Below are 26,527 nucleotides of genomic sequence, written 5' to 3'. Positions count from 1 at the left end.
CTATATCATCACAGTATGTAATTAAAGATTTCATTATTCCATTTTGTATTGATTGTCTCAATCACCTACTTTTATACCTGACGGCTCAACTCTCTCAGCTTAGCTCAACTCTTGATATTGTCTAGAGACACTGTAGGACTTCTTCACCTCATTCCTGAATGGGTGAAGATGCATGAGCAATAGGTCTCCAGATCCCATCTGGGCTCCCTCCTTCCGCCATCCCCCATGGTTTGCTTGCCCTCTTGTGTAGGGTCAGCTAGGTGAGGGACATCTGTGCCAGTCATGCTCTGAGCCGCCCTCCAACCACAGGGTCTAGCAGCCCTTCCTCACCCTGTGGCTCTGGTTCCCTGAAACAGGGTGGGTGGGCTTTGATTTGCTGTACCTGGGCCACCCAGTGAGGCTGCTGGGCTCTCCCCAGCCTGGCTGGGGATCTAAAACATGAAGGGAGACTCTGGCCATGCCAGGGCACTGCAAAAGTCTCTCTTATGGAGTAAGGTTGGCCTGTGGAGGTCAGCTGGTTGTGGCTGAGAAGAGCGGAAGAGGCAGCATACATGGCCTGCAGACCAGCTGCCATAGCTGCAAGTAGCAGCAGATGGGGTTGGAAGAGTAGCAGTGGGGCCCTCAGATCCCCACCCACCTTGGAGGAGGAGCAGGGGCCAAAGGTGGGTCTCAGGATTGGAGGGTGCTCTGCAGTCCCCCAGATTCCGGAGTTTACAGTGCCAGGAGCACCCACCACAAACACTGCACACATATAAATAGATACACAGCAGCCTGCACTTTTGCACCCATGGACTTTATTCTGAAGAAGTTTGAAATTTTAAATGCCTTCAGTATAGGCTTATAAAGCACACTTCCTTCTCTTGTCATAGGCCATTGCTGGTGAGTTCTTGGTAATATTAATTTCCCACATCATAGCTTTCTGGTACAATGGCTGAATTACTGTTAAGGAAAAAATAGAAAAATAGATATTCATAATATTTTGGTAACAGAGACAATTGACTCTTAGACTGTAACTACTGCTAGATCTCCAATTTCATTCTCGGGTCAAACCACACATAATAATACATACACACACTCTATATTCTTAAAAATCAAAATCAATTATTCCGTAGCATTTTGAACTTCCACCGTGCTAGTGATCACATTTTCCCATTCCTTGCCAGTTTTTAATATTATCACTATGTTTTACCTTAGCCATTCTGATTGGGGAAAATGTGATATCTCATTCTGGTTTTAATTTGCATTTCTCCCAATGATTATTTTGAAAAGATTTTTACATGTTCATTTACCATCTGTATATTCTATTCATTGAGTTCTTTGTTTTCCCACTTTCTAATTAGATATTTATTAATGTTGAGTTTGAATTTTTTAATATATCAGATACAAAATATTTATTGGATATGTAGGTTGCAAATATATTCTTCCAGTCTGCAGCTTGTCTTTTTTCCCCTTTTAACAAGCTATTTTGCAGATTAAATGTTTTTAATTTTCACGAAATAATTTTTCCTCATGGATCATGTTTTCATGCTTTTTGTTTATGTCCAAGAACTCCGATCTAACCCTAAGTCCTGATGATTTCCTATGTTTTCTTTAAAATATTATATAGATTTATGTACAATTATAAAAATGTACTTTCATTGATTTTAACAAATGTTCCAAACCAATGCAAGGTAGTGGTGGTGGTGTATGGTTGTTCTGTAAGCCCACAACTTCTCTTATAAAGGAAAAATAAAACACAGTGAGGTACCTCTTCACACCCCCTGGGATGGCTATAATGATACAGACAATAACAAATGAAAAGAACGTGGAGAAACTGGAAACCTCAAGCATTCTTGTTGGTAAGGTAAAATGGTTCCACCACTTCAGAAAACATTTGACAGCTCCTCAAAAAGTTAAATATGAACTTACTATATGATCCAGAAATTCCACTCCTATGTATATACCCAAGATAAATCAAATCATATGTCTGCACAAAAACTTATACAAATTCCCAGAGGCATATTAGGTATAATTGTCAAAAATAGGAGACCACGTGGGTGTGTATCAACTGATGAATGGATAAATAACATGTGATATATCTGTATAATGGAACAGTATTTGGAACTATTAAAAATGAAGCACTAAAATATGCTGTAAGATGAATGAATCTTGAAAACATCATACAGTGAAATGACTGCAGCATTTTTGAGCTATTTTAATGAAAGTATTGCAAAACATGTCCTGGGCTCCAGCATGGGACTCATGTTTGAATTCAAATAGCTCATTAACTACAGTCTTCAAAATTTTCCAGTGAGCTCTCAAAATTCTTGGATATTGACCTACTATGTAAATTAAGTTTTATGCTCTAACAGCTTTATTACCTTTGCCTCTTTTCTGTTCACATAATCCTTCTTAACAATAACAAGAAATCTTTTTTCATCCCCTTTGTGCATTGCTCCACTAATGGAACCTATTGCCCAACACAATGTATTCAATGTATTTTTCCATGACCCTCTGTACCATTCACTTGATTGTGAAGCTTTTCAATCACTATTCTTTCTGTATCTGCATAAGCCAGACGAGTAAGAAAAACTAATGATTTTCTCATATTCCTATACAAATTGAAGGAATCTGTATCCTTCATGAATTCTCTCACAACTTCTCTCAGGTAATTTTCTCTATGCAGTTCTTCCTCTGGCTTAGTCTATGACCAACTATCAATAAATGGGCCTTGGATAGCACAGGCAAATAGAGTTCTCTCCTGAGAGGAACATCAAAATGTTGACTTCCAGGTAGCAATGGAGAGGCAGATGTAGAGAATGGGCTCTCTCTATAGAGTTCAGCTGCCAAATGATTCCAGTACACAAGACAAATTTTAAAGATTTCAGTTTCTTCCACTTCTGATACCAACAGCATGTAGTAAAGGGCCTCCATAAGTGTTTCCCTGAGATTTAATCTTTCTTTCTACAAGTTGACCATGTTCCTTAAGAAAGGTGCAGAGAAACAAACTGAGATTTTGAACAAAGTTCTGTTCATCATCTTTTCCATTTGAGTATACAGGTCAAATATACGCAGTAGTTAAAGGAAGCATCGGTTTTAGCTGCATTATTGTCAGTGTAAACAGCATTAAAAATTGTTCCTCATATTGGGTTATACTCAAACCATTAGTCTCCATGAGGCACTTCAGGGAGACAATTCAAAATACTGGAACATTCAGGAACTTATAAAGTGTTGATTAACTTGGTCTCAAAAATATATCCCAGGGGAATCCAGTTAAGGAATCTGAGCAGTGGTTCCAAGGTTACATGTACAAGTGGAGCATTTGGGGAATTTTCTGTCACAAACTGACACAGTTGAAATATTTGTGAAAACTCATTGCACATGCTGTTCTTCAAGTGTTTGGCTTTCACTCGGATTATCTGTCCACTAGAGAAATCAAATACTTCTTCACTTAAGAGCTTAAGGATCACCATATTTATTCTGGCAGAGATTTTCACTGGTCCTGCTTGGCTCCTACAGTGTCACTGAAAAATGTTGGCCAGTACTTGGCTCATTCTTGTTTCAATATCTAAACAAGAATCATACTTAATTTCACAATATACACCTTCTTCTCTGCACAAATTGGATCAGCTAATAGATTGATAACTGGGCAAACAATGCATTTTTTTGTTCCTTCACATTGGTTCCTTGGAAGAATCTTCCACCCTTGTTTTTATCACATTTGTCAAAATTTGTAGTCCATAATATTTCTTGTTCACATTCCGTGAAAATTCCAAAATTAAGTTGACTGTAGTCCATGCATCAGGGTATCAAGATGCTCCTTTAAATGTGTATTTCTTGAGCCATTCTTTGCTGGTCTCCTTCTCTGCGATATAAGCAATTCACCACGTTGTCTAACAGGTTGAGATCCAGTTTTTGCCTGAAATCGAGCACCTGACGAGCTACATGGTCTGCTAGCTTTGTCGTAATTGCTGGTATCGATTACCAGAGTTTGAACCAACTGCTTCTTCCTTCTTTGTTGGAGAATTAGGGCCAGGGATGGTGGGGAGGGAAAGAGGGGAGGAAATCAAGGTGGGTTTCACAGCGTTCTCCCGTTTTAAAAAAGGAAACTTTTAAAAACGAGAGAAAAATGGCAAAAAAAAAAAAAAAGCAACTCCCCCCAAACCACATACTCACCCGCCCCCCCCAAATAGAAGGGGAATTAACCTGTGGAATAAACGCTCCTGCCAGGCCGGCAAGTGAGAGGAGGACGGAAAGAGGGTCAAGTCCCATGATTCAGCCCCAGGGGGCTGCAGGAGGAGCAGGGGAAGTAGGGTCCACACGGTGGGGTACTCCCTCCTGCCCCCCCACCACCAAAACACGGCTCCTTCTCTCACGCGGCTCTGGCGCTGGGTACCCCACTCAGGCTCACCTAAACTTCCCCCCCTTCTGCTTCTCACCGTGGGTGGCTGCAAGGACTGCAGTGGCGAAGACCGGAGCAGGCCCGCCCGGGCTGCAGCTACTGCTGTTCTTGCTGAAGCTGCAGCTCCCTGCGCCTGCGCAGCCGATCATCCCCCTCCTCCTAGGGCTTCAAACCCAGAACCGGTTGAAACCGGTTCAGATTCCATCTCAGTCAAGTTTTTCGACACGTTTGTTTCTTGAACTCCAGTGGGAAACCAACAACAGCCGTTCATGTACAGAGTGAACTGTGTTGCTTACAACATTTTGTTTCACCAATGATGTATTGTCTTTGAATAAAAATCTTACCTTAGGAGGCTCAATGAGGGTCTTGTGAATACTTTCAAAACTTGCAAAATCTTTACGGAGAGGGATTGGTCAGAATCTGTAAACTAGGTGAGTTGCTGAAACTGCTTACGGTTTATCTTACACATACAGGTGTAAGATGCTGTTTTAAAGGTTTGAGGTTGAGATTATGAGAAATTTCTCTTTTTAAAACAGATGTTTATTCACGATTTTAAATTATTCTAGGACCCTGTTTAACATAAAGGACCACGTTATGTCTAATTTTTCAATACTGAGGAAGTGCTACCAGATAACAAATAAATAGATGGGTAGATAAAAGTAAATAAGAATATTGGTGAAACTGAAATTTTCAAGAAATGTAATTCACTTCATATGTAAAGTTTTCTGTTGATTCTCCATTTTGGCTCAAGAAATTCTCTTGCTTGCAATAAAACTATCTCTCTGCTTTTTCTTATATGCAATTTCCTAGTGAAATTCATGAGAATCCATATCTGGACCTTATTCATTCAGGATGATTTTGTTGAAAACAACAGGAAAATTCGGGTTTGTCTATTTCTCTAGTCAGCTCAACCTTATATGTGTTGTCTTCATTATCAGATAGATTTTCCTCTTGCAAGATGAATGGCGATCGCAACAATCTACAGGGAGAGAGCCAGCTTCCTACAATCACCCACAATCATTTTTTTAAAATCCCAAATTATTCTGTCTTGGTCACTTTCAAATCAGTCTCTCTAAATGGAGAAATGTCATATGCTGATTGGGCTAATCCTGGTTTATCTGATCAATCACTCTTACAAGTGAGGGAACATTATCCTACTTAGAACACATTACTGAGGGCCAATTCCTGGGAACATGGGATCTATCAAGTCCCCTCAAACATCATAGATATTATTCAAAGGAGGAGAACAATGAATATTAAGTAGATCATGATGATAAACACTTTAGAACACCCCTAAGGAATCCAGTTATGCAACTCTCACCCTCTGAGTCCCACTCCTTGTGTGTGTGTATTTATGTATCTATGTCTATATCATATCATATCATATCATATCATATCTATCTATCTACCTATCTATTATCTATCATCTATCTAGCTATTATTACCTCTCCTTCTAATCAAAGTTACATAGCCCAATTCCTCATCTACTTTCTTCAGGATTGATGGGTGTTAATCATTGCATTCATTATTTTTCCCCCATTTTAAAAATTAAGGTTACATTTACATTTAGTAAGATTCATCCTTTAGGTGCAGTTACATGAATTTTGATAAACATAGTTGTGTAATCATCACCAACCATTAGTTTTTATGCTCCTTTTTATGACCAAATAACCTATGTGTGAATGACTGGTAACCTACCCACCATAGACTAATATACAATGTGGGGAAAACAACAGAATAAGTGCAGCGATAGTTTATCATTTGAAAGAGGCATCCGTGGTATATAAAACACAGTGAAACCGGCCACTGACTATTCGGCCATATTGATAGATTGAGGACTTCTTTGCCTGATGACAGAAATAAGTTATGTGGATTGGTTTCTTTGGAATTGCAACTCCTTCTAAAAACTTAGCATCAGAGTCATATCTTTAGAGTCAATTCTGTGGACAAATAACCATAACCAGAATCTGTGGCTAGCCATATGGAAGTTTCTGCTACCTGTAACAAAATTCTTTCTTTGACCATTTCCTCTTCTTTCAAGTTAATAGATGTTTTCAGGTGTGGTCTGTCAGATGACTCTTGACATATGTTCCAATTTTATCTCCCACTAAATAGCCCATTATCTACACCTCTGCTTGCACAATTCTTAGTATTAGGTTTTATAAAAAGGCTCTACCCATTCCAGATAGTGATGCACTTTAATATACTTTTAGGTATACTCCATAAACAGAGGAGATCAATCTTAATGAAACATTTTCCACCCTTTTTGATTTCTAAAAGGCTAAATTCAGTCTAAGAAAGGAATTTTACAGGAATTTCACTTGTTTATTCATTCATTCATTCATTTTATGAACATGTGGGAAAGCTAATGCTCATCTTTCCCTTAGGTGAACTTATTTGAAAGTATGGATGAAAGAGTTTGAAACTCTGGAAAAGAAACACCACTGGTAAAAAAAAAAAAAGTGGCAGATTGATTATACATAAATAAGCAGCCTTAAATGGCAACATTAATCATGAAAATAAAGAAAAAACAAAAACAAAAATAAATTAACTAAATAAAAGAAAGAAAATAAACATCTTATTTCTTTTTCATTTAGAAATGAAGCCACACATATATGATACTTGCTTTTCAATAAAGATACAAAGGCATTTCAATGAAGAAAGGACTTTTTCAACAATTGGACCAACTGTAATAGCTTTTTAAAGAAATAACACTTTGAAGCTGAAACTGTTTGCTGTTACAATTAGGAACTTTTATGTGGGTTTCTTGCCTTCAGTGAGTCACATTTTTTGTCACCAGAGGAGACAGAAGTACATATAATAGAACATGTACAAATTTGTAGAAAACAATATGATTTCAAAGGAATTCTGAAGAGACTTTTTATACTACTTAAGAGAGAAAAATTATGAGAATCAAAGAATGTATTAGTAAACATTTTAGCATAACTTCTGAATTGTTTTCCTTGAAGAAAACAATAACCAAATCCATAATTTAGATCCAGTGAGAAAGGAATTTAAAATGATATCCCAGATATTCTTGTCTTTCACTTACTTTGTCTGCAGTATTGTGTGGAACACTTAACAGGAAAACAGTTCCAGATTCTCAAAATTTTTATTTGCCCTAATATATTAACAACTATTGGAAAACAAATTTAATAAACACTGTTTAAATTAGATTAAAAATCGCACATACCTAAGGATACATCTAACAGGTGTCATATAACATAGCTGTAAACTGATGCCATTGGTCAATGACCAGTACAATATAACGTAAGAATCTAAGTTCATAAATTATATTTACCCCTCATATTCTGATTTTTCTTTGTTACATGATTTCCTCATTTCATTTCGCTTCATGACAGCAATGATGAAAAATAGGAAAAAAGGCAGAAAAATATAGAAACTCAGAATAAGCCAGTTGTTCTGAAGTGCTTTGTAGCCTTTTTTAATTAAAAATAGATCTAGAAACAAAACATCAGAAATCAGTGAGAGCTCACTAAATATTTAAATATATTTATATTTCTCTCTTTAATCTTCCATTTATACATATATATAATACAAAACATAATCAAAACTTTAATACACTGCAGCAACTGTGGGAAAAGTAAAAGAACATTTATACTCATAAACCCCAAAACAACAATGGTACACTTTTTATCGATATCTATTTGTATTTTTTGCGTATATAGATTTATTATTATTATGCTATCGTACCCATTTTTGAAGACTGGTTACTATATCCAGCTTATTTTAAACATCAATATTTTAAAAGTTAATGCATTGATAGGACTTAAGTTGTTTTTTTTTTAATTAGAAAATAAACACTGTGGGGATTCCCACCCTTGTCCAGTTCTTGTTTCTCTCCTTGGAGAAAACAATTGTTAAAAGACTCTCTCCAGCCAATATTTAAGTTTTATGCACATAAAGAGAATTCAAATCTATACTAATACCTATATCTGTGTCTTTATCTATATATCAATGCGTGTGTTTGTGTGTGTTTGTGTATTTTCCCTCTCACTGATATACCATAAGCACATACGTCCTTTGGTTATTTCTTAAAGCTTTTAGAAATTGACAGGACACAATACAGACTAGCATGCCATATTTATGGTTGCTCATTTAGCAATGAATTGGAAAAATGAATACACATATACCCACTCTCCAGGTCTCAAAATAAACTGCTGGAATCCCAAAAGCACTCTCAGGAACTTCCCTACATATCACTCCTTTCCAAAAGTCACAATTATCCTGATTCCTGCCATATTTATCATAGTTTTACTGCAGTACATCATGCTGACAGAAATGTGTGCATATCATAATTATACAATTCCAAGGATTTTCTAAATTGAAAATATTCACTTAACTAGCACCAAAACTAGGAGCTATAATACTGAAACCATTCAGAGGACCCCAGTCTTCTTTCTTGCAGTCACTACCATTTGCAAAATTAAAGTCCATTTTACATAAGCCTCTAAGAGGTTAGATCATTTTTTGATAGATTTTGAAACTTATATAAATAGAATTATGCTTTATGTACTCTTTTCTGTCTGACTTTTTTAAAATTCACTATCAATGAATTTTTATGTTCACCTATATTATTTCTTATAGTTGTAAATTGTTCATTAGCATTGGTGCATACAGTAACTTTGTATAAAAATAATAGCTATTCATAGATTCTATTCCTTATGAAGACTTAGGTAGTTTGAAATTCAGGGCATTTTCAAAGCTTTAAATATTTTACTCCATGTATTTTGGTCAACATATGTATGCATATTTCTGTAATATATGTCCTTAAGAGTAGCAATGCTTGTTCAAAGCATGCCTATATTCAAAATTATAAGTATTTCCAAAGACTTTCCTAGATAGTTGTAATAATTATATTCCTAATGCAGCAGATTAGAGTTTTGGTTGTTGCAGATCTTTGGTGTTTTCCTTCTTTTTTATTATAGTGATTGCTTGCTTACAATGAAATATAAACATTTTGAAATTTGATAAATGTCGAATACCATGAGACAATCATTTTTAAGATTTTTAATTTTGACTCCTTCTGGTGATTTTCTGCATTTAAGGTAAAATACTTATAATTTTGTATCTAATAAATTTTTAAAAATGTGTTTAATTAGTACTTGATATTTGACAACAAAATATTGTGGATATCCTTTTTATACATTATTTTTAAGTGTTTGCTATTTTAACAGCTTTTTGAGGTATGACTGACATACACTATACTGCATGTATTTAAAGTATTCAATTTGATTGATAGACTTATTTATATATACATACACTTTTATAAAACACCCGTAAAATCATCACCATAATCAAAATAATAAGTATATACATCACCCACAAAAGTTTCCTCTTGCCCATTATATCCTGCTATGCTGTCACTTCCCCATACAGGCAACCATTGATCTTCATTCTAACTCTCTAAGTTAGTTTGTATTTCCTAGAATTTTATATAAATAGAGTCAGGCAGAATGGACTATTTTTATTCCAGCTTCTTTCACTCATTGTGAATCTTAAAATTCATCTAAGTTGATGCATATAACAATAGCTGGTCTCTTTCTATTGTTCCATAGTATTCTATTGTATAGTACACTTTGGTTATCTGTCACCTTTTATTAGAACTGCCAAACTGCACCATTTTATATAGCCAAAAGCAGTTTACGTGAGTGCTACTTCCCCCACACCTTGGCCAAAACTTACTTTGGTCAATCTTTTATATTTAAGCTATTTAAAAAGCAGTTCTTCAAAGTGTATTCATCAAATGCAATGAATATACCACACTAATGAAAGAAGTTGTTAATGTGGGAAAAGTGGGGGATGTGGGGAGTGGGGCATATGGGAACCTCTGTATTTTTTAGTGTAACATCTTGTGTGATCTATGTATCTTTTAAAAATAAATAATATATTTTAAAAAAAGGAATGCAGTGGTATCTAATTAAGGTAGCCATTGCATTCCTAATGACCGATGGCATTGGGCGTCTTTTCATGTGTTCTTTTGGTGTCCATATGTCTTCTTTGGTGACATGTTAGTTCAAATATTTTGCCATTTTTAATTGAGGTTTGTGTATTTGGTCTCAGAGTACAGAGACGACATAGATATGCTATGACAAGTGGTAATGATGGATTCATTTACGTTGTTTACCCTTCTATGACCAGGCATTAAAGGAAGGTCAGTTTTTTCAAAAACCAAGTAGTATCTTCCTACTTATTTCCAAATGAATGTCGAAAAAGAAGGGTGGCTGTCCTTCAGCTATTTTCTTACTCAGTAATACAGTCAAAAAGTGTGTTTCTAAGTGTTCCCTTGAGCTGTACAAGCATTTTTATTTCAAATAAAACACATTTGTATTATTTGTCATACTATCCATCCATTCCACACTATCCTATCAGGTATTCCAATAGAAACATACATGTTTTGTTCTAAAAGTACATATTTAGCCACTCTTAATAGGGTCGTTTGCTTTTTTATCATTAAATATAGAAAATTCTATGTACTCTGAATATAAATACTTTATCAGGTTTGGTTCCTCTTAATTTTCTCAGGGTTGGTTTCTAGTTTTCCAACATACAAATCATGCATTTTGGACTAATTTATTCCCAAGTATTTAATTTTTTATATTATGAATGAAGTGTTTTAACATCATTGTTGGATTGTTGGTTGTCAGGTTGTAGAAATAAAATTGCTTTTTGTATATTGATCTCATAGCTTGAAAATGTGTTAAATTTTCTTACTAATTCTAGTAGATTTTATTGTGGATTCATTAGGATTTTCAACATGTATGATAATGCTGTCTGTGTATAAAGACAGTTTTACTTTTTCTCTTTAAATATGGATGCCTTCTTTTCCCAGTTTGCCTTATTGCACTGGATAGGGCCTCCAGCACAATAAAGAAGTGACGTGCATGGATATTCTTTAAGGAAAAGCATCAGTTTTTCATCATTAAGTAAAATGCTAGGTTTAGGGTTTCCATATATCAGACTGAGCAAAGTTCCTTTCTATTAATTTGTTGAGTGTTTCTATAAGGATAGATATTGGATTTTTCTAATACATTTTCTGTATCCATTAAGTTGATCATACCAATAAAATATTTATTAAATTAAGATGGCATATTATACAAATTGATCTTCATATAAATCACCATAACTCTTTGAATAAATTTCACCTGGTAATGGTGTATAATCTTTTTATATGCTGCCAAAATTATTTTGCTAAATTTTGTTAAGAAACTATGAGTTTTTTGGGCTATAATTTATTTTGTGATGTCTTTGGACTGGTTTCACCATAATACTGGCCACAGAGAATGGATTTAGAAGTAAATCTACTTTCTAAAAAAATTGTGAGTACATGGTATTATTTCCTCTCTAAATATTTAGTAGAATCATCTAAATCGGCTGGATACAGAATTTTCCTAATAGGAAAGTTTTTAATTGCTAATTCAATTTATTACTTGCTAAAATTTATTTGCTTTGTCTATTCATTTTGAGTCAATTTTCATAGTCTGTTTCCTTCTAAGAATTTGACCATATCATCTAAGACATGTAATTTGTTGGAATAAAGTTGTTCATAATATCTTTTATAATTATTTTAATTTCCATTGGTTCATTAGTTAGGTCTTTTATTTCTGTTATTGGTAATTTGAATATTCCTCATTATTTTCTTGAAAAGTCTATCTAAGTGATTATTTTCTTAATCTTTTCATAGAACTTTTGATTTAATTGCATTTCTGTATTATTGTTCTATTTTTTTAACTTCAAAGAGCTCCACTCTATTTACTCTTGTTTACTTCCTCCTTTTTGCCTTCAATTTAGTTTGCTCTCTGTCTTCTAGTTTCTTAAAGTGGAAGTTTGGGTTATTTATTTTAGACCTTTCTTATCTTCTGATATATGTGTTAAAGCTTTAAATTTCTCTCTAATCATTCCTTTTGCTATATCCCAGAAATTTTGATATATTGTGATTTTATTTTCATTCTGATCAAAATATGTTTTTATTTTCCTCAAGAAATACTTTGAACCATTGGCTATTTATAGTGTGTTGTTTAGTTTACAAATATCTTGTGTTATCCTGGACTTAATTCTGTTGTGGATATTAAATCTAATTTCATCATGGTTTCAGAAATATTTTGTATGCTTACTTTGCATTACTTGAATTTAATTTAATTTATTCTTTTAATTTTATTCAAACTTGTTTATTAGTTCTATAAATGGTCTATCCTGGGAAATGTTCCATATGTGCTTGTAAAGAATGCATATTCTGCAGTCATTGAGTAGAATGTTTTATTAAAGTTATTAAGTTAATTTGGTCAATGATGTTTTTCATTCATCTATATGCTTGCTGATTTTCTATCCAGTTGCTCTAACAGTGACTAAGAGTAGATAGCTATTTTGCATTCAGGTTTATTGTATTTTTTCACAGGATATAGAATTCTTGGTTGAAATATTTTTTCTTTTAAGGCTTTGAATATCTGACTTCAAAGACTTCTGCCTTCCATTTTACAGAAGTTGTGAAATTACAATACAATCATGCACATGTGTAATTCCCATACATCACCTCTCCATCAAGACACCACATTGTTGTGGAACATTTGTTACAAATTATGAGATAAGATCATCAGACTAACCTCTAACTATGGCCTATAGCAAAGTTTGCTATTAATCATATTATATCCATCTGTACCTGATACATTTTTTTTTCCTTGATGCTTTCAACATGTTCACTTTGTCTTTAGATTTCAACAGTTTGTCTCTGCTGTGTCTAGGTGTGGATCTCTTTATATGTACTCTTCTGGAGTTTGTTGATAGATTTGTAGATAAATGTCTTTCAACACATTAGGTAAGGTTTTGGTCACTATTTCTTCTTTATTCATATTGCCCATTTCTCTCCTTTCCTTCTGGGACTATCATTGTGTACAAACTGGCATTCTCAAAGTTGACTCACAGGCCCCTGAGATTATGCTCATTTTTCTTCATTATTTTTTACTTTTTCATATTAGAAAATTTCTATTTATCTTTAAAAAAAATTTGCTGATTTTTTTCTTCTAAAATCTATCTGCTTTTGTCCCCTTTAATGGATTCTTCATTTCAGATATTATGCTTTTCCACTCTAAAATTTACATGATTCTATTTTATAATATTTATCTCTTTATTGCAATCTTCTCTTGAATCATTTCTTTCATACTTACATCCTTTAAACTTGGTTTTCTTTATTTATTGGTACATAATTATCATACCTGCTTTGAAGTCTTCAAATGCTTAGCCCAACATCTGGAAACACTCAGAGAAAGTTTCTACTGTTTTTCCTCCCTGAGCATGTGTCACATTTTCTTATTCCTTTAGGGTATGGTGAACACTGGAAAATTTAAATAATGTATTGTAGTAGTTATGGATTTTGATATATTCTCTCTGAGAATTGTTTTTGTTGCTGCTTTTTTGTTTTATTAATTTAGTAACTTCCCTGGAGTAAATATACTTAGCTGTCTACTCTGTACTGTATGGGTACATTGTCAGCTCAGCTTTTTATTTCTTCCTTTTACTTATAAGCCTAATTTCCCATGGGTTATCTCTGTATCTTCAGTTAAGATTTTAGTTAAAGATTGTTCAGAGTTTGTGCCCAAATACTTTGTGCCAGTAAGGTTTTCCACTCGTTACTAGATTTTGTATGGACTTGGAGCTCATATAAACTTCACACCATTTTCAAGTCTGTCCTGGCTGTCTTCCATCTCCTCTGTGTCATGCACAGTATCCAACAGTTGGGGATGTGAAGATGGATGTGTGGTTAAGTTGGGACTGCCCTGGTATCTTCTGTGCATTTGCACATTCTCCAGTCAACCTGATATATATTGAGAGGTTCTCAATCCCTTTTTATGGCTGTCTCATCTCCTGACACTTTCTGTTAAATTTCTAATTATCACCTGGTCTGTTGTTTGTCCTGAACAGGTCAGTAATCTGCAAGATTGCAAATTAACTTGACATTTCTAATCAAGTAATCCACACACAACTAAAGCATTGGCAGCAAAGTAGTGGTTTCTATGTCTTGAAGCATCCTCGTTGAGCTACCATATTCACATACTGGAGCAGCCACAGGGAAGAAGTCATAGACTCACAGTACTATTAATTGACGTCGTTTTCCTGAATAAATGCTCTTCATTTTTGTGTACCATAGTCTGTTGCCAGAGTTCTGAATGGTTTGATTTTGTTTTAGTTGATTTGGGTAAGACAGGGTTTGTTTCTCTCACTCTAACTGAAGGACATATAAAGTCTAGATCTGGTTGCTTTTAAGCTTTTTCTTTTAATTTAAAAATTCACAGCAGGTTGGTTGTAGTTTTCTTAGGTTTATTTATTTATGTTTATCTTTCTTGAGGCTCACTTAGTTTATCAGACTGGAATGTTGATATTTGGGAAACTTGGGCTGTTATTTTTTGAAATATATTTTCTGTACCTTCTCTCTTTCACTTTTTCTTCTGAATCTCCCATTACACATATGCAAGAATGGTTTGTATTGTCTAATGTAACTCATTTTAATGTTCCCTCATTTCAAAAAGCATGTACCTATACTAATACCTGTTGAGAAATACCTACTTACTTTTCTACTATTACTGTGTCATAGCCAGAAACAGAAGTCCTAAATTACTTTTTATTGTGCTTTTTCAAGGATTATTTTTCTTTACATTCTGAAATACTATTGCTTCCTGAAGTTATATCAATAGCCCTTATCTCATCTAACTGTATATATTTTTTACCATTCCATAAATTCCTTTGATTACCTAAGCTAACTAAGTTAAGAACAACTTCCTGATATCTTTATTGAGTTTGAAATCTTACAGCTAAGGCTTTCCTAATATTCTAACTTAACTCAAGTAATTTACCTTTACTCAGGCTTGCATTATCAGAACTGTTGTCTATACTGCTGCTTGAGTGGATCTTCTGAAATGTGGATCTTAATTGTAGTACCTTATCAGAAACTCAACCAAATATTTGTGCAGGGAATATTTAAATGAATGAAGAGTTGAATCAATGAATAAACTATGACACTTGTCTTCATTCATAGGAACAAGGGGGAAGGTGGTGAGTACAAACATGTACTCCATCACTCAAAAGGGGATTGATTTACTATTATTTCCTAATATTAACAAACATATAGAAATATTTTGCCATGTATTGTTTCCAAATTTCATTCAGAGTGAACACTTTTTTGGTTTGTAATAACTTACAATGTACTCAGTAATACAAAACACAAATCATTTGTACAGTTTTCATTCTTCTATATTTGAATTTGTTTGGAATATTATGACATTTTTTGAAACTCATGGGTACTTCAATCTAAATTATTTAACTAAATTGATTAAAGCTCAATGTCTGAGAAAATCTAATTACAAATGCCACGTAACAGTATTTTGAATAAAAACACTTCTAGGTAACTCTTTGAATTACTCAGGGTTCATGAAAGATCAGCAGCAATTCCCAGGAAAACTTGTCTGGCGTAGAGATAGAAATTCTCTGACTGCTAAAATAATCAGTTCTCCCTTTAAAACCTTCATTTAACTGGATGAGGAGTCTTCTCATGGCTGAAGACATCTCCTTTGTGGATTGTTAATCAACCATAGAGGCATTCCACCTGACTAATTTAAACCCATGGAATTTCCTCACAAAAACAATCAGGCAAGTGCTTGCTTTGACCAAACAACTAGATATCATAATCTAGCCAAGATGGTGCATGAAACGTCATCATAATTCCCTCCATATAAAACAACATTTTGGGGAGTGGGTGTAGCTCAGTGGATGAGTGCTTGCTTCCCATGTATGAGGTCCTGGGTTCAACCCTGGTACCTGCTAAAAAACAAAAACAAGACAGAAAAAAAAAACCAACATTCTATCTTGTTTTTAAGTTTTGTTTTTACTCACCAGCTTTCTGAACATTTCCATCATCAATACTGCCCCCTGGTGAATTAACCTGGAGTGAACAATCTGGAGGTCTATAGCCCGGGAAGCATTGACAATTACCAAAATTATTACATATCTGAAACACAAAAATCATATAATCATCGTGAATTATCTAAGTTTTTATATCTGATATAAATATCTAAAGTCAAGAACATAGAAAGACTATTTTCTTATAACTATTAAGAAAATAGTATAATAAAAGAAGTTAGAAAATTTAGTGAAAATTTTTGACAATATAAGAGCATGAATGACAAATCACTACCGACATGAATGTACATTTCTGTCCTCTGAACATTGGTAGTTTTTGATAAGCAATTTGTCATCCACAATCACCTTTTTAAAAATGGCACTCAATATTGTGATGGCCACCACATTCACAGGGGAGAGCACACCATTAGGTGGATTTAGAATTTAAATGGTGGATTTAGAATTTATTTTTCACAAATATGTTCTCATTTAGTTATTTTGGAAACTTTTGTTGTCACCACTTACACATTTCCTATTTATTCACTTTAATTTCTATACAAAGTATTGTGATAAAGTCATCATCAAATGACTTAGTTGCTTTAATTTCTTATCCTAGTTCCTTTTCAATGATTGACTCTATTGAGCAATCGTTTGTATTTCATTTTATAGTGAATGCATTTCAAAATAAAAGAATATAGATGGGAAGAGGACTTGGTCCAAAGGATAGGGCATCCGTCTACCACATGGAAGGTTCGCTGTTCAAACCCCGGGCCTCCTTGACCCGTGTGGAGCTGGCCCATGCGCAGTGCTGATGAGCACAAGGAGTGCTGTGCCACCCAGGGGTGTCCCCTGCGTAGGGGAGCCCCACGCGCAAGGAGTGCGCCCCGTAAGGAAAGCCGCCCAGAGCAAAAGGAAGTGCAGCCTGCCCAAGAATGGCACCGCACATATGGGGAGCTGACGCAGCAAGATGATACAACAAAAAGAGACACAGATTCCCATGCCGCTGACAACAGAAGCGGACAAAGAAGAACACGCAGCAAATGGGCACAGAGAACAGACAACTGGGGGGGGGGGGAGAAGGGGAGAGAAATAAAATAAAATCTTTTAAAAAAAGAACATAGATATAAAAGAAAGCATTAAAAATAGGCAATAAAGTAAAACATGATACATTTGCATTTCTGTTTAAATTCTCATGACCCTAAATTTCTTCAAAAATGAAGCCAGTAAAATAGTCAAAAGCAATTTTAAGAAAATGAATAATAATGATAGTGTTAAAAATAAGAAAAAAAAACAAAAAAAATTTTAATAAAAATAAAAATTTGGGATAATAAAAATAATGAAAAAATATTTAATTTTTTTATATTTTCCATTTCATCTCTATAAGATCTGTTGTCCTATATGTACAGTGACATTGTCTTCCATTTATTTCCCCCATGTCTTACTTTTTTTTTTCATTTTGTCCTCAAAGAAGTTTAGGTTACAGAAAACTCACGTACCAAATAGAGGGGATTCCCAAATACTCAACATCCTCCCCCTTTTCTCCCTTCCCTTATTAATAACATTGTATATATGGTGGTATATTTGTTCCAAATGATGTACAAATATTGAAATATAGCTACCAACCATGGTAAAGGGTTTACATTGTGGTTTACATTATGGGCCAAACTCTTTCATAAACTTTCATGCAATTCAATGTGGCCTGTCTCCCTCATATCAAGATCATGAAGAACACTTCCATCTCCCTCAAAATGCCCCATTACATCTATTCCATTCCTCTCTCTCTCTCTCCTCCCAACCCAAGGCAACCACCAGCCTTCACTCCTTGAAGGAAAAAATTCATAGTTACACTGAGGTCTTGAAATGCTGGTCTGCCCTCCCCCATTAAGCACCACCTATGCTCTGAGGAGAATCCTGTCCCTCTATTTGAGAACATAGTTAGCTTCCCCAGGATGGGAGTCCACCACCTTCCCGCTCATTATGTGGGTCTCCACTTACTAATATAACACACTATGGCAAGATGAACACTCACACACTTCATAGAAGGCTACCCCAAGTACACCTTTTTCTAAATCGCCCCCACACAAGGATTCCACTCCCCCTCCCTGACAAACCGGCACTGCCTAACATGGACTTACTGACATGAATTAAGTAAATTGAGCAGACTCACTGAACTAGATAGAGTCTGGAAGATAGGTTTATAGGAAATAGAAAGAGAGAAGAATGTTGTAAGCCAATGCCCATATGGGCAAAATCTATGATAAGGTGGAAGTGTATAGTTGTACAATGGAGGAGCATGACAGTGGCATAATGGTACTGTTGGGTTGGGTGGTGCTGGTTTGTCAGGGGGTTGGGTGGGGACAGTGCGTTGGACAGTCCATGGAACTGGGGGGAGGGTTGGAGGAGGAAGCAGATGAATACTGGGATTGGCGGGTACATGGTTGAAACTACAATGTTGGGAGTGCTCTGTTGGCAATATGGCAAGTGAGGGTTGCTGGTTTGGGGCATTGGATGTGGGGAGCATTTGGGACAGGGAGGCTTCCAGGGAGTGTGTGAGTGTTTATCATGCCATAGTGTATTATATGAGTGGGTGGAGACCCACATAGTGAGTGGCAAGGTGGTGTGACTCCCATGCTGGGGAGGCCCACTATGTTCTCAAATAGAGGGACAAGAGTCTCTTGAGAGCATGGACAGAGTCTTATAGGGGAGGACAGATCAGTGTGTCAAGCCCTCAGCGTTGTTGCAAGCAACATGAATCTTGTCCATCAAAGAGTGAAGCCTAGTGGTTGCCATATGTCCTAAGGGGATGGGGAGGGAAGAATAGAATAGATGGAACAGGGGACATTTTGGGGGCAATCAAAGAGTTCTACTTGATCTTGCTATGATGGACACAGGTCATGTTAAATTACATCAAAATTTGTAAAAGTGTATGGTCGAAACTGTAAACCATAATGTAAACCATTGACCATGGTTGGTAGCTATGTTTCAATATTTGTACATCAGTTGTAAGAAACATACCATTCACATATAAAATGTTATTATAAGGGAAAGGAGAAAAATGGGGAGGATGCTGGGTTTATGGGAGTCCCCTGAATTTGATATGTGACTGTAACTTTTCTGTAACCTAAACCTTCTTTGAAGACAAAATGAAAAAAGTAAGACATTGGGGAAATAAATGGAAGAAAATGTCACTGTATACGTAGAACAACAGATCTTACAGTGATGAAAGACAAAATGTCAAAAGAAAACCTTTTAAATATTTTTTATTAGTTTCTTTTATCCCTAATTTTTTTAATTAAAAAATGTTTTTGTATTTTATTTTTTATGTTTAAAACTATCTTTCACATTTCATTTTTTTATTAATTGTATTTGGCTATTTTATTGGCTTCATTTTAGAAGAAGTTTTGGACCACAGAAGGGTTACAACTGGGGCAGGGAAGGCTCATTGGTGTGGGGTGTCAGTGATGGGGGATACATGGAAGGAAGCTCACCTGGGCATACATATAAGGTATATAAATGTGCTCAAATGTTCATGGGGGATTTTCACAATAGGAGATTCACACAATAATCGAAGGAATATCAAATTCCCATCTTGGGGAGCTCTGCCACATTCTCGAATGGAACACTAGGAATCCCCTGAGTACAGGGGCAATGACTAGTGAAGGAAGATAGTCTATTGATGGATCCTTGATATTGATGACTGTGTTTATGAACCTTTACTCTTGAAATGAAAACTTAGCCTAGAATTATAGAGTGCCTAAGACTTGCTCCCTGGGAGCCTCCTTGTTGCTCAAATGTGGCCTCTCTTTAGCCATACTCAGCATATAAATACATTACCTTCCCCTCAGAGTGAGGCAGGACTCCCAGGAATGAGCCTCCCTGGCACTGAGGGATTACTACCAAGCACCAACTAGCAATGCAACTGGAAAAAGACCTTGACCAAAAGGAGGAAAATGTAAAGACAAATGAGTTTATATGGCTAAGACTTCAGAGTGAGTCAGGAGGTCATTCCAGAGGTTACCCTCATGCATGTCTCAGTAGGATCTCTTTGACTGCCAAAGTAGCTATTACCCCAAATAGTGGGGTTTCTGAGGGCTCTGGAGACATCCAGACACTATAGTTAGGGCAGAAAGCTCAAGAGTTTGGTGCCTTGCCAGTGGGTCCTACTTTGGAATTTATGCTTTCCATGGTGACAAAGCTGGACTCAGTTGTGGTTTCCCTACACACAGCTCTTCTGTTCTTCTATTTGAACGTATAATTAGGACTAGAGTTGGTACATCTACATCCAAGAGACTTAAATCTTTTTGCTGTTCACGTGCCCACTGGGCCCCGAATCTCAATGGAGTTGCAATACTAGTTCATTGTTCTCTCCCAGGACCACTAACAAGGAGGTGATGATGGACAACTGTCATGCCAAGGAATCGAGAGAGTCTACAACAACCAGGTAAGAGAATCCCATCCATGGGTCCTAATGGATGACAGCCCCCTCTCATTTAGAAGTGGCATGGACATCACCATCCCAGAATCCTCAGGATTGTGGAATGAACTGTGTACCAAAATAAACTTATACGCATTCTACTATAGACTTATTAATATTCTAGCAATGGGAGAAACCATATTACTCATATGAGTGGAGGTAGGGGTCATTGGAAGTTCTGAGGGCAGGGAGAAGGAAAAACGAGGAATACAGGGGCATTTTTGGGACTTGGCAATTGTCCTGAATGACACTGCAACAACAGATACAGGCTGTTATATATTTTGCAATAACCTAGAGAATTGTGCGGGAGAGAGTGTAAATTACAATATAAACTTTAATCTACACTTTTGTGGCAATGCTCCAATATGTGTACATCAATTGTAACAAATGTACTGCAGTAATGAAGGATGTTGTTAATGTGGTAAAGTGTGGGAGGGTTAGGGAGTAAGGCATACATTTTTTATGTAACATTTATGTAATCTAAGTAACTTCTTAAAAAATAAAAATAAACATGTTTAATTGGGTGCCTACAATAAATCCAATAAATATACACTCTATTTCATTTGTGAATGTTAGAATTGGCTTAGCTGATATTTTCAAGCTAGTCAGGTAGCCTAGGCAATGTCAGTTTGAAAGTGACATAGACTCTCAAGTCTCCCAAACATCATAAATTCTTACCTTGAATTGCCCATAAAAAGATTATGTAACGTAAAACTCTAAAAAGTAAAAGTTGCTTACCCCATTTCCTTTGCATTTTCTAGTGGCATTACAGCTATAGGTCATTAAATGAGCTTCTCTGCAGGTTTTATTTAAACAGTACTAAAATGAAACAAAAGTAATAATATTTCATAATCATTTGCAAAGTTGATATAAAATGAGAATAGCATTCATTACATATCTGTTATATATGCACAAGAGATGCTCAGTGCATAAAATGTAAAGATTTTTAATCCTATAACACTCTGATTCTGATACATGGCTTCAGGCATTCCAATACAAAAAGGTGAACAATAATAAGTGCAAGGAAAAAAACCTGAGAATATTTGCCTTTAAATCCTTTATATAAAGATGTCATATAGTTTTGACTTTTATATCTACAATTGGGTATTGAATTAAGAATCTCCTTTAGAAGAGTTTTCTATATTATTTTAATGTTTTTTAATGAATAACTGGTTAAAATAGTGGTATTTGTTATCTTTAAAAATGAAACAGAAGTAATGGATTTAAATGTAAACACAATATTTAGGATTTCAAATGATTATGAATCTTTGGTATAATATTGGTAAGAATAACATGGCAAGATACATGTTTTAATTTTATTTATATCAAACCCTAAATCCTTTGTTATGTCAAAGTGGGTAATCATTGGTAGTCATGGATATACAATTGCTTTTACCCTTTTTAATTTTGCTGATAGTTTTCCTAGTCTCTTCTCTTTTTCCTTTATTAATGTATAGCATAAAATGTAACTAAAAATTCCAAATATGAGTGTGTCAAATTAGAATGAAAATTATCAATTTGCAATTATTTTCTCAAAATTAATACATAGCACATAAGTAAATTATAAATTCTAAATGCACATTAAGATGATAAAGGTGTCTTAAGTTAGAAGAGTGCATGTTCGGTGTTACTGGAGATGAACTATACATTCCCTTACTTAAGGCCATACCATCCACTTGGCTAATAAGTCTCTGCTTTTCTTGCCTAGTTGGGGATTTAACTCTGGCACTTGCCCCTCTATGGTGGTTTGGACCTATGTACCTCAGAAAAACATGTTCTTAAACTTAATCCATCCCTGTGGATAAGAACCCATTCTCAGTAGAACTCTTTGATGCGATTCCTTCAGTTGAGGTGTGGCCCAACTCAATCAGGATGGAACTTAATCCTATTACTTGAATCCTTTATAAACAGAATGAAATTCAAACAGAGAGAGAGAAAAACCCAGAAAAGAAGGGAGAGATCAGAAGAGGTGACCATAAGTATAGCCATGTGACAGAGGAGCTCAGGACAAAGGATTGCCGGAAACCAGCCCTGGAATGCCAATCTTCAGGAAGACAGCATGCCTTCATGATTCCTGGATTTGGACTTTTCCTAGCCTCAGAACTGTGAGCTAATGAATTCCCATTGGTTAAACCAGTCCATCACATGGCATTTGCTTGATCAGCCAAGGAAACAAAACCATCCACTTATTCCTGTTCTTACCTTATTCCTTATTCAATAAACAACCTTCTTATCAATATAGTCTGATTTTTTGTGTGTGTTCCTGGGGATGAACTATAAGCCCCCTTACTTTAGACCAATTCTTCCATTTGGGTACTAGGTCCCTGCTCTTCTTGCCTAGTTAAGGACATAACTCAGCAATTGCCCTCTTGTTCCTGTTCTAATCTTATTCCTTATTCTTTATCTATTTGATCACCATTATCAGCATAAAAAACATACTGTATTATATTCCATCTTAAAAACATATGCATATACATGTGTTTGTGTATATACACAAACAAATATCAGTGTGTATGCCTACATAAATATATCTCCTATATCCTTTTATTCCCTAGCTATCACCTTTTTTTATTGTTCTCTTAACAGTAAACTTCATGAAGGGAGTTGACTATGCTCACATTCTCATATCCTAAGCAACTGATTTCAGTCAGCCTTTGTTTCACTTCATTCTACTGAAACTTCTTTGAGAAAGTTACTAATTATCTTCATTTTGCTCAGTTCATTGAAAAATCCTCATCTCTTACCATACTTAATCTACCTGCAGCATTTTAAGTCATTTTTCACATTCATTTCCAAGAAATATTCTCACAATCACATTTCAGTACACAGCAATTACAATGACTAAAACTGAAAATAGTGACACCAATTGCTGGTGAAGATCTGGAGAAATTTGATCTTTCATACATTGCTTGTGGGAACATAAAGATGGTACAGCCAGTTTGGAAAACATTATGGAATTTTCTTACAAAGCCACACATATACTTATGTGTCCTATGAATTGAATTCTTTGACATTTATCCTAAAGGAATGAAGCAATACATATATATTGCCTCAGTTTCTGTGAGTTAGAACTTCGGGGCATGACACATCTGGATCCTTTGCTTAAATATTTCTCATAAAGCTATTAAGGTTTCAGCCATTTTCATCTGAAGGTTTTACTAATGGGTATCTCCCTCCAATATCAATGATGTGGCTGTTGGTAGGATTTAGTGCCTTGTGGGAGGCTGTAGGATTGTCATCATCAGTTCCTCACTGGCTAATTAGCTGAAGGTCATCCTCCTTTCCTTGCCACATATCCCTCTCCAACTTGGCAGCCTCTTTCATTAAAGCAACCAATCCAAGAATGCAATAGAAAAAGTGCAAGAAAAATGGAAATTAATATATTTTATGACCTAATATTGACAGTAACATTTTCTCACTTTTGGTATATTCTCTTTGCTAGAAGCAAGTTTCTAGATCCATCCCTCACACAGGAGAATGGTATTGCACAAGGGAGTGAAGAAGAGGTGAGATCATTGGGAAGCACTTTAGAAGTAGATTCCATAGTCCAATCTCTGTTGTCTGTTGTTACACATCCTTTGCACACACAAAATACATTCCTTCTTAAGGTCTCTGAAAGTCTTAAAAGCATCAGTTCAAAGCCTAGAATCTCTTCATTGAATTTAGCTTTTGGGGGTACTTCCTTGGGTAAAGCTCCTCCATGTTTAGACATGTGAAAATAGTCCTACAGACTTTCATATTCAAAAGTTTGGGAAATGGGCCATAGCAATTGTGAAATCCAGCAGAATAAATATTGGGAATTCCTTGATTCAGTTTCAAAGCCTGTGAATAATCCATCTTGGCTCTTGGTTCTTCCTTCTCAGCTCTTGGTTCCATCTCCAAAGTCCTTCCTTCCTTCTTTATGAAGAGTAGCATGTGTTTCAGCTGAACAGTTTTCTTAACTGCTTCTTATCAGTAGAATTGTTTATTTTTTTTACTCTTTTTTTCTCTTTCATACTTGCTGGTAGTGCATCTGATGATACAACTTTCTCAAAATCTTTATGGGTTTCCAGTGACTTTCACTCCAATAGACAATAGCCACAGACTTGCAAATCTCTTTGAAAAAATTTTTCCTCTACCTTAGGCTTCTGCTGAGATTGCTGAAAGACAAAGCAATTAAGCTTCCAGAGACCTCATTTTTTGATAGGAAAGATCTGTGAATTATATCCTTAATCTCTTTAAAGGGTCATTTGTGTGACTGAATAATACTCTAGTACTTTGATCTTTTGAATACTTGTTACAGTCTTGTTATCTCCAAGCAATGTTTTCCTGACAGGGCTCAGAGTCATTTCTTAATTTTAGCAACTTTGGCTATCAGAGAAAATTATCAAATCCTGGTTCATTTTCTTTAAATGTTCTTCTCTCAATTTATTTGTTTCTTCTCATATTTTAATGTAAACAGCAGGAAGGAACCAGAAGATAAATCTCCAACTTCATTAGGCACATGTTTTAATATCCACATATTGCCAGGTGTGAATGTTGCTAAGTTTCTGCCACTAAATAAATCTCTCTTTCCTACAGTTTCCAAGAACAAGTTTCTCATTACTTTTTTGAGCCCTCGTTAACAGTGTCCTTCAGGTCCAGACTTACATTAACAGTCTCTTCCAAACAATTTGAGCTTTCTTTCTCATAGTCCTCAATATTCTCACAGCAGGCGGCGGACTTGGCCCAGTGGTTAGTGCGTCCGTCTACCACATGGAAGGTCCACGGTTCAAACCCCAGGCCTCCTTGACCCGTGTGGAGCTGGCCCATGCACAGTGCTGATGCGCGCAAGGAGTGCCATGCCACACAGGGGTGTCCCCCGTGTAGGGGAGCCCCATGCGCAAGGAGTGCGCCCTGTAAGGAGAGCTGCCCAGTGTGACAGAAAGTGCAGCCTTCCCAGGAATGGCACCACACACTTGGAGAGCTGACACAAGATGACACAACAAAGAGAAACACAGATTCCCGTGCCACTGACAACAGAAGCGGACAAAGAAGACGCAGCAAATAGACACAGAGAACAGACAACTGGGATGGGGGGGGAAGGGGAGATAAATAAATAAATAAATAAATAAATCAATCAATCAATCAATCAATCAATCTTAAAAAATATATATTCTCACAGCAACCACCCACTTCCTGGTTTTACAGCATTTCCATATTTTTCGGTATTTGTTATAACAGGCCATATTTCCAGATACCAAAATTGGAATTATCTATTGCTGCTTAACAAATTACCCCCAAAACTTTCTGGTTTAAAACAGCACACATTTATTATAACACAATTTCTCTGGCCAGGAATCTGGGAACATCTTAGCTGGGTTCTCTGCTTCGAGTCTCTGGCAAAACTGAAATCACGATGTGAGACAGGACTAGGACTGCATCTGAAACCCCAAGTGGGAAGAATCCACTTCAGAGCTCACTCATGTGGTTTTTGGTAGAATTTGGTTACTCTAAGATTTTGAATTGAAACCCTCAGTTCATCACTGGCCCAAAATTGCTTTCCATGTGGGATTTTCCATCATAGTAGCTTATTTAAGCAAATTAAGCAAACTCAGAAGGTAAGGCAGATGGTGCATGCAAAATGGAAGCCATTGTCTCTTTTAACCTAATCTTAGAGGTGATGTCCCATAACTTTTGCTGTGTTTGCTATAATCTATTTGTTAGAAGCAGGTCACTAGGTCCAGCCCATGAACAGAGGGAGAGGACTGAACAAGGGAGTAAATACCAAGAAGTAGGATCATTGG

At 35.8% G+C, this 26,527-nt stretch overlaps 1 protein-coding gene and 1 pseudogene across 2 annotated transcripts in view; both read right to left on the bottom strand.

Moving 5' to 3' along the window:
- Positions 1 to 777: 777 nt before the first annotated feature.
- The window catches only part of LOC101444863 (disintegrin and metalloproteinase domain-containing protein 18), a 137,658-nt gene continuing 111,908 nt past the window's right edge, over positions 778 to 26,527 (bottom strand). For both annotated transcript variants that reach the window (XM_058290088.1, XM_004475126.3), the window contains exons 17-20: positions 21,501 to 21,581; positions 16,283 to 16,397; positions 7,683 to 7,842; positions 778 to 939 (exon numbers count right to left, since the gene is read on the bottom strand). In XM_058290088.1, coding sequence (XP_058146071.1) covers positions 897 to 939; positions 7,683 to 7,842; positions 16,283 to 16,397; positions 21,501 to 21,581 — 399 coding nt within the window. In that variant the 3' untranslated portion in view covers positions 778 to 896. The remainder of the gene's footprint in view (positions 940 to 7,682; positions 7,843 to 16,282; positions 16,398 to 21,500; positions 21,582 to 26,527) is intronic.
- LOC139437821 (exportin-1 pseudogene) lies at positions 947 to 3,957 on the bottom strand (annotated as a pseudogene).

Source organism: Dasypus novemcinctus, chromosome 29 (genome assembly GCF_030445035.2).
Source record: "Dasypus novemcinctus isolate mDasNov1 chromosome 29, mDasNov1.1.hap2, whole genome shotgun sequence".
In the NCBI taxonomy this organism is placed as follows: domain Eukaryota; kingdom Metazoa; phylum Chordata; class Mammalia; order Cingulata; family Dasypodidae; genus Dasypus; species Dasypus novemcinctus.
The sequence above is the reverse complement of the archived record's forward strand: the minus strand, read 5'-3'. Positions and strand labels throughout refer to the sequence as shown.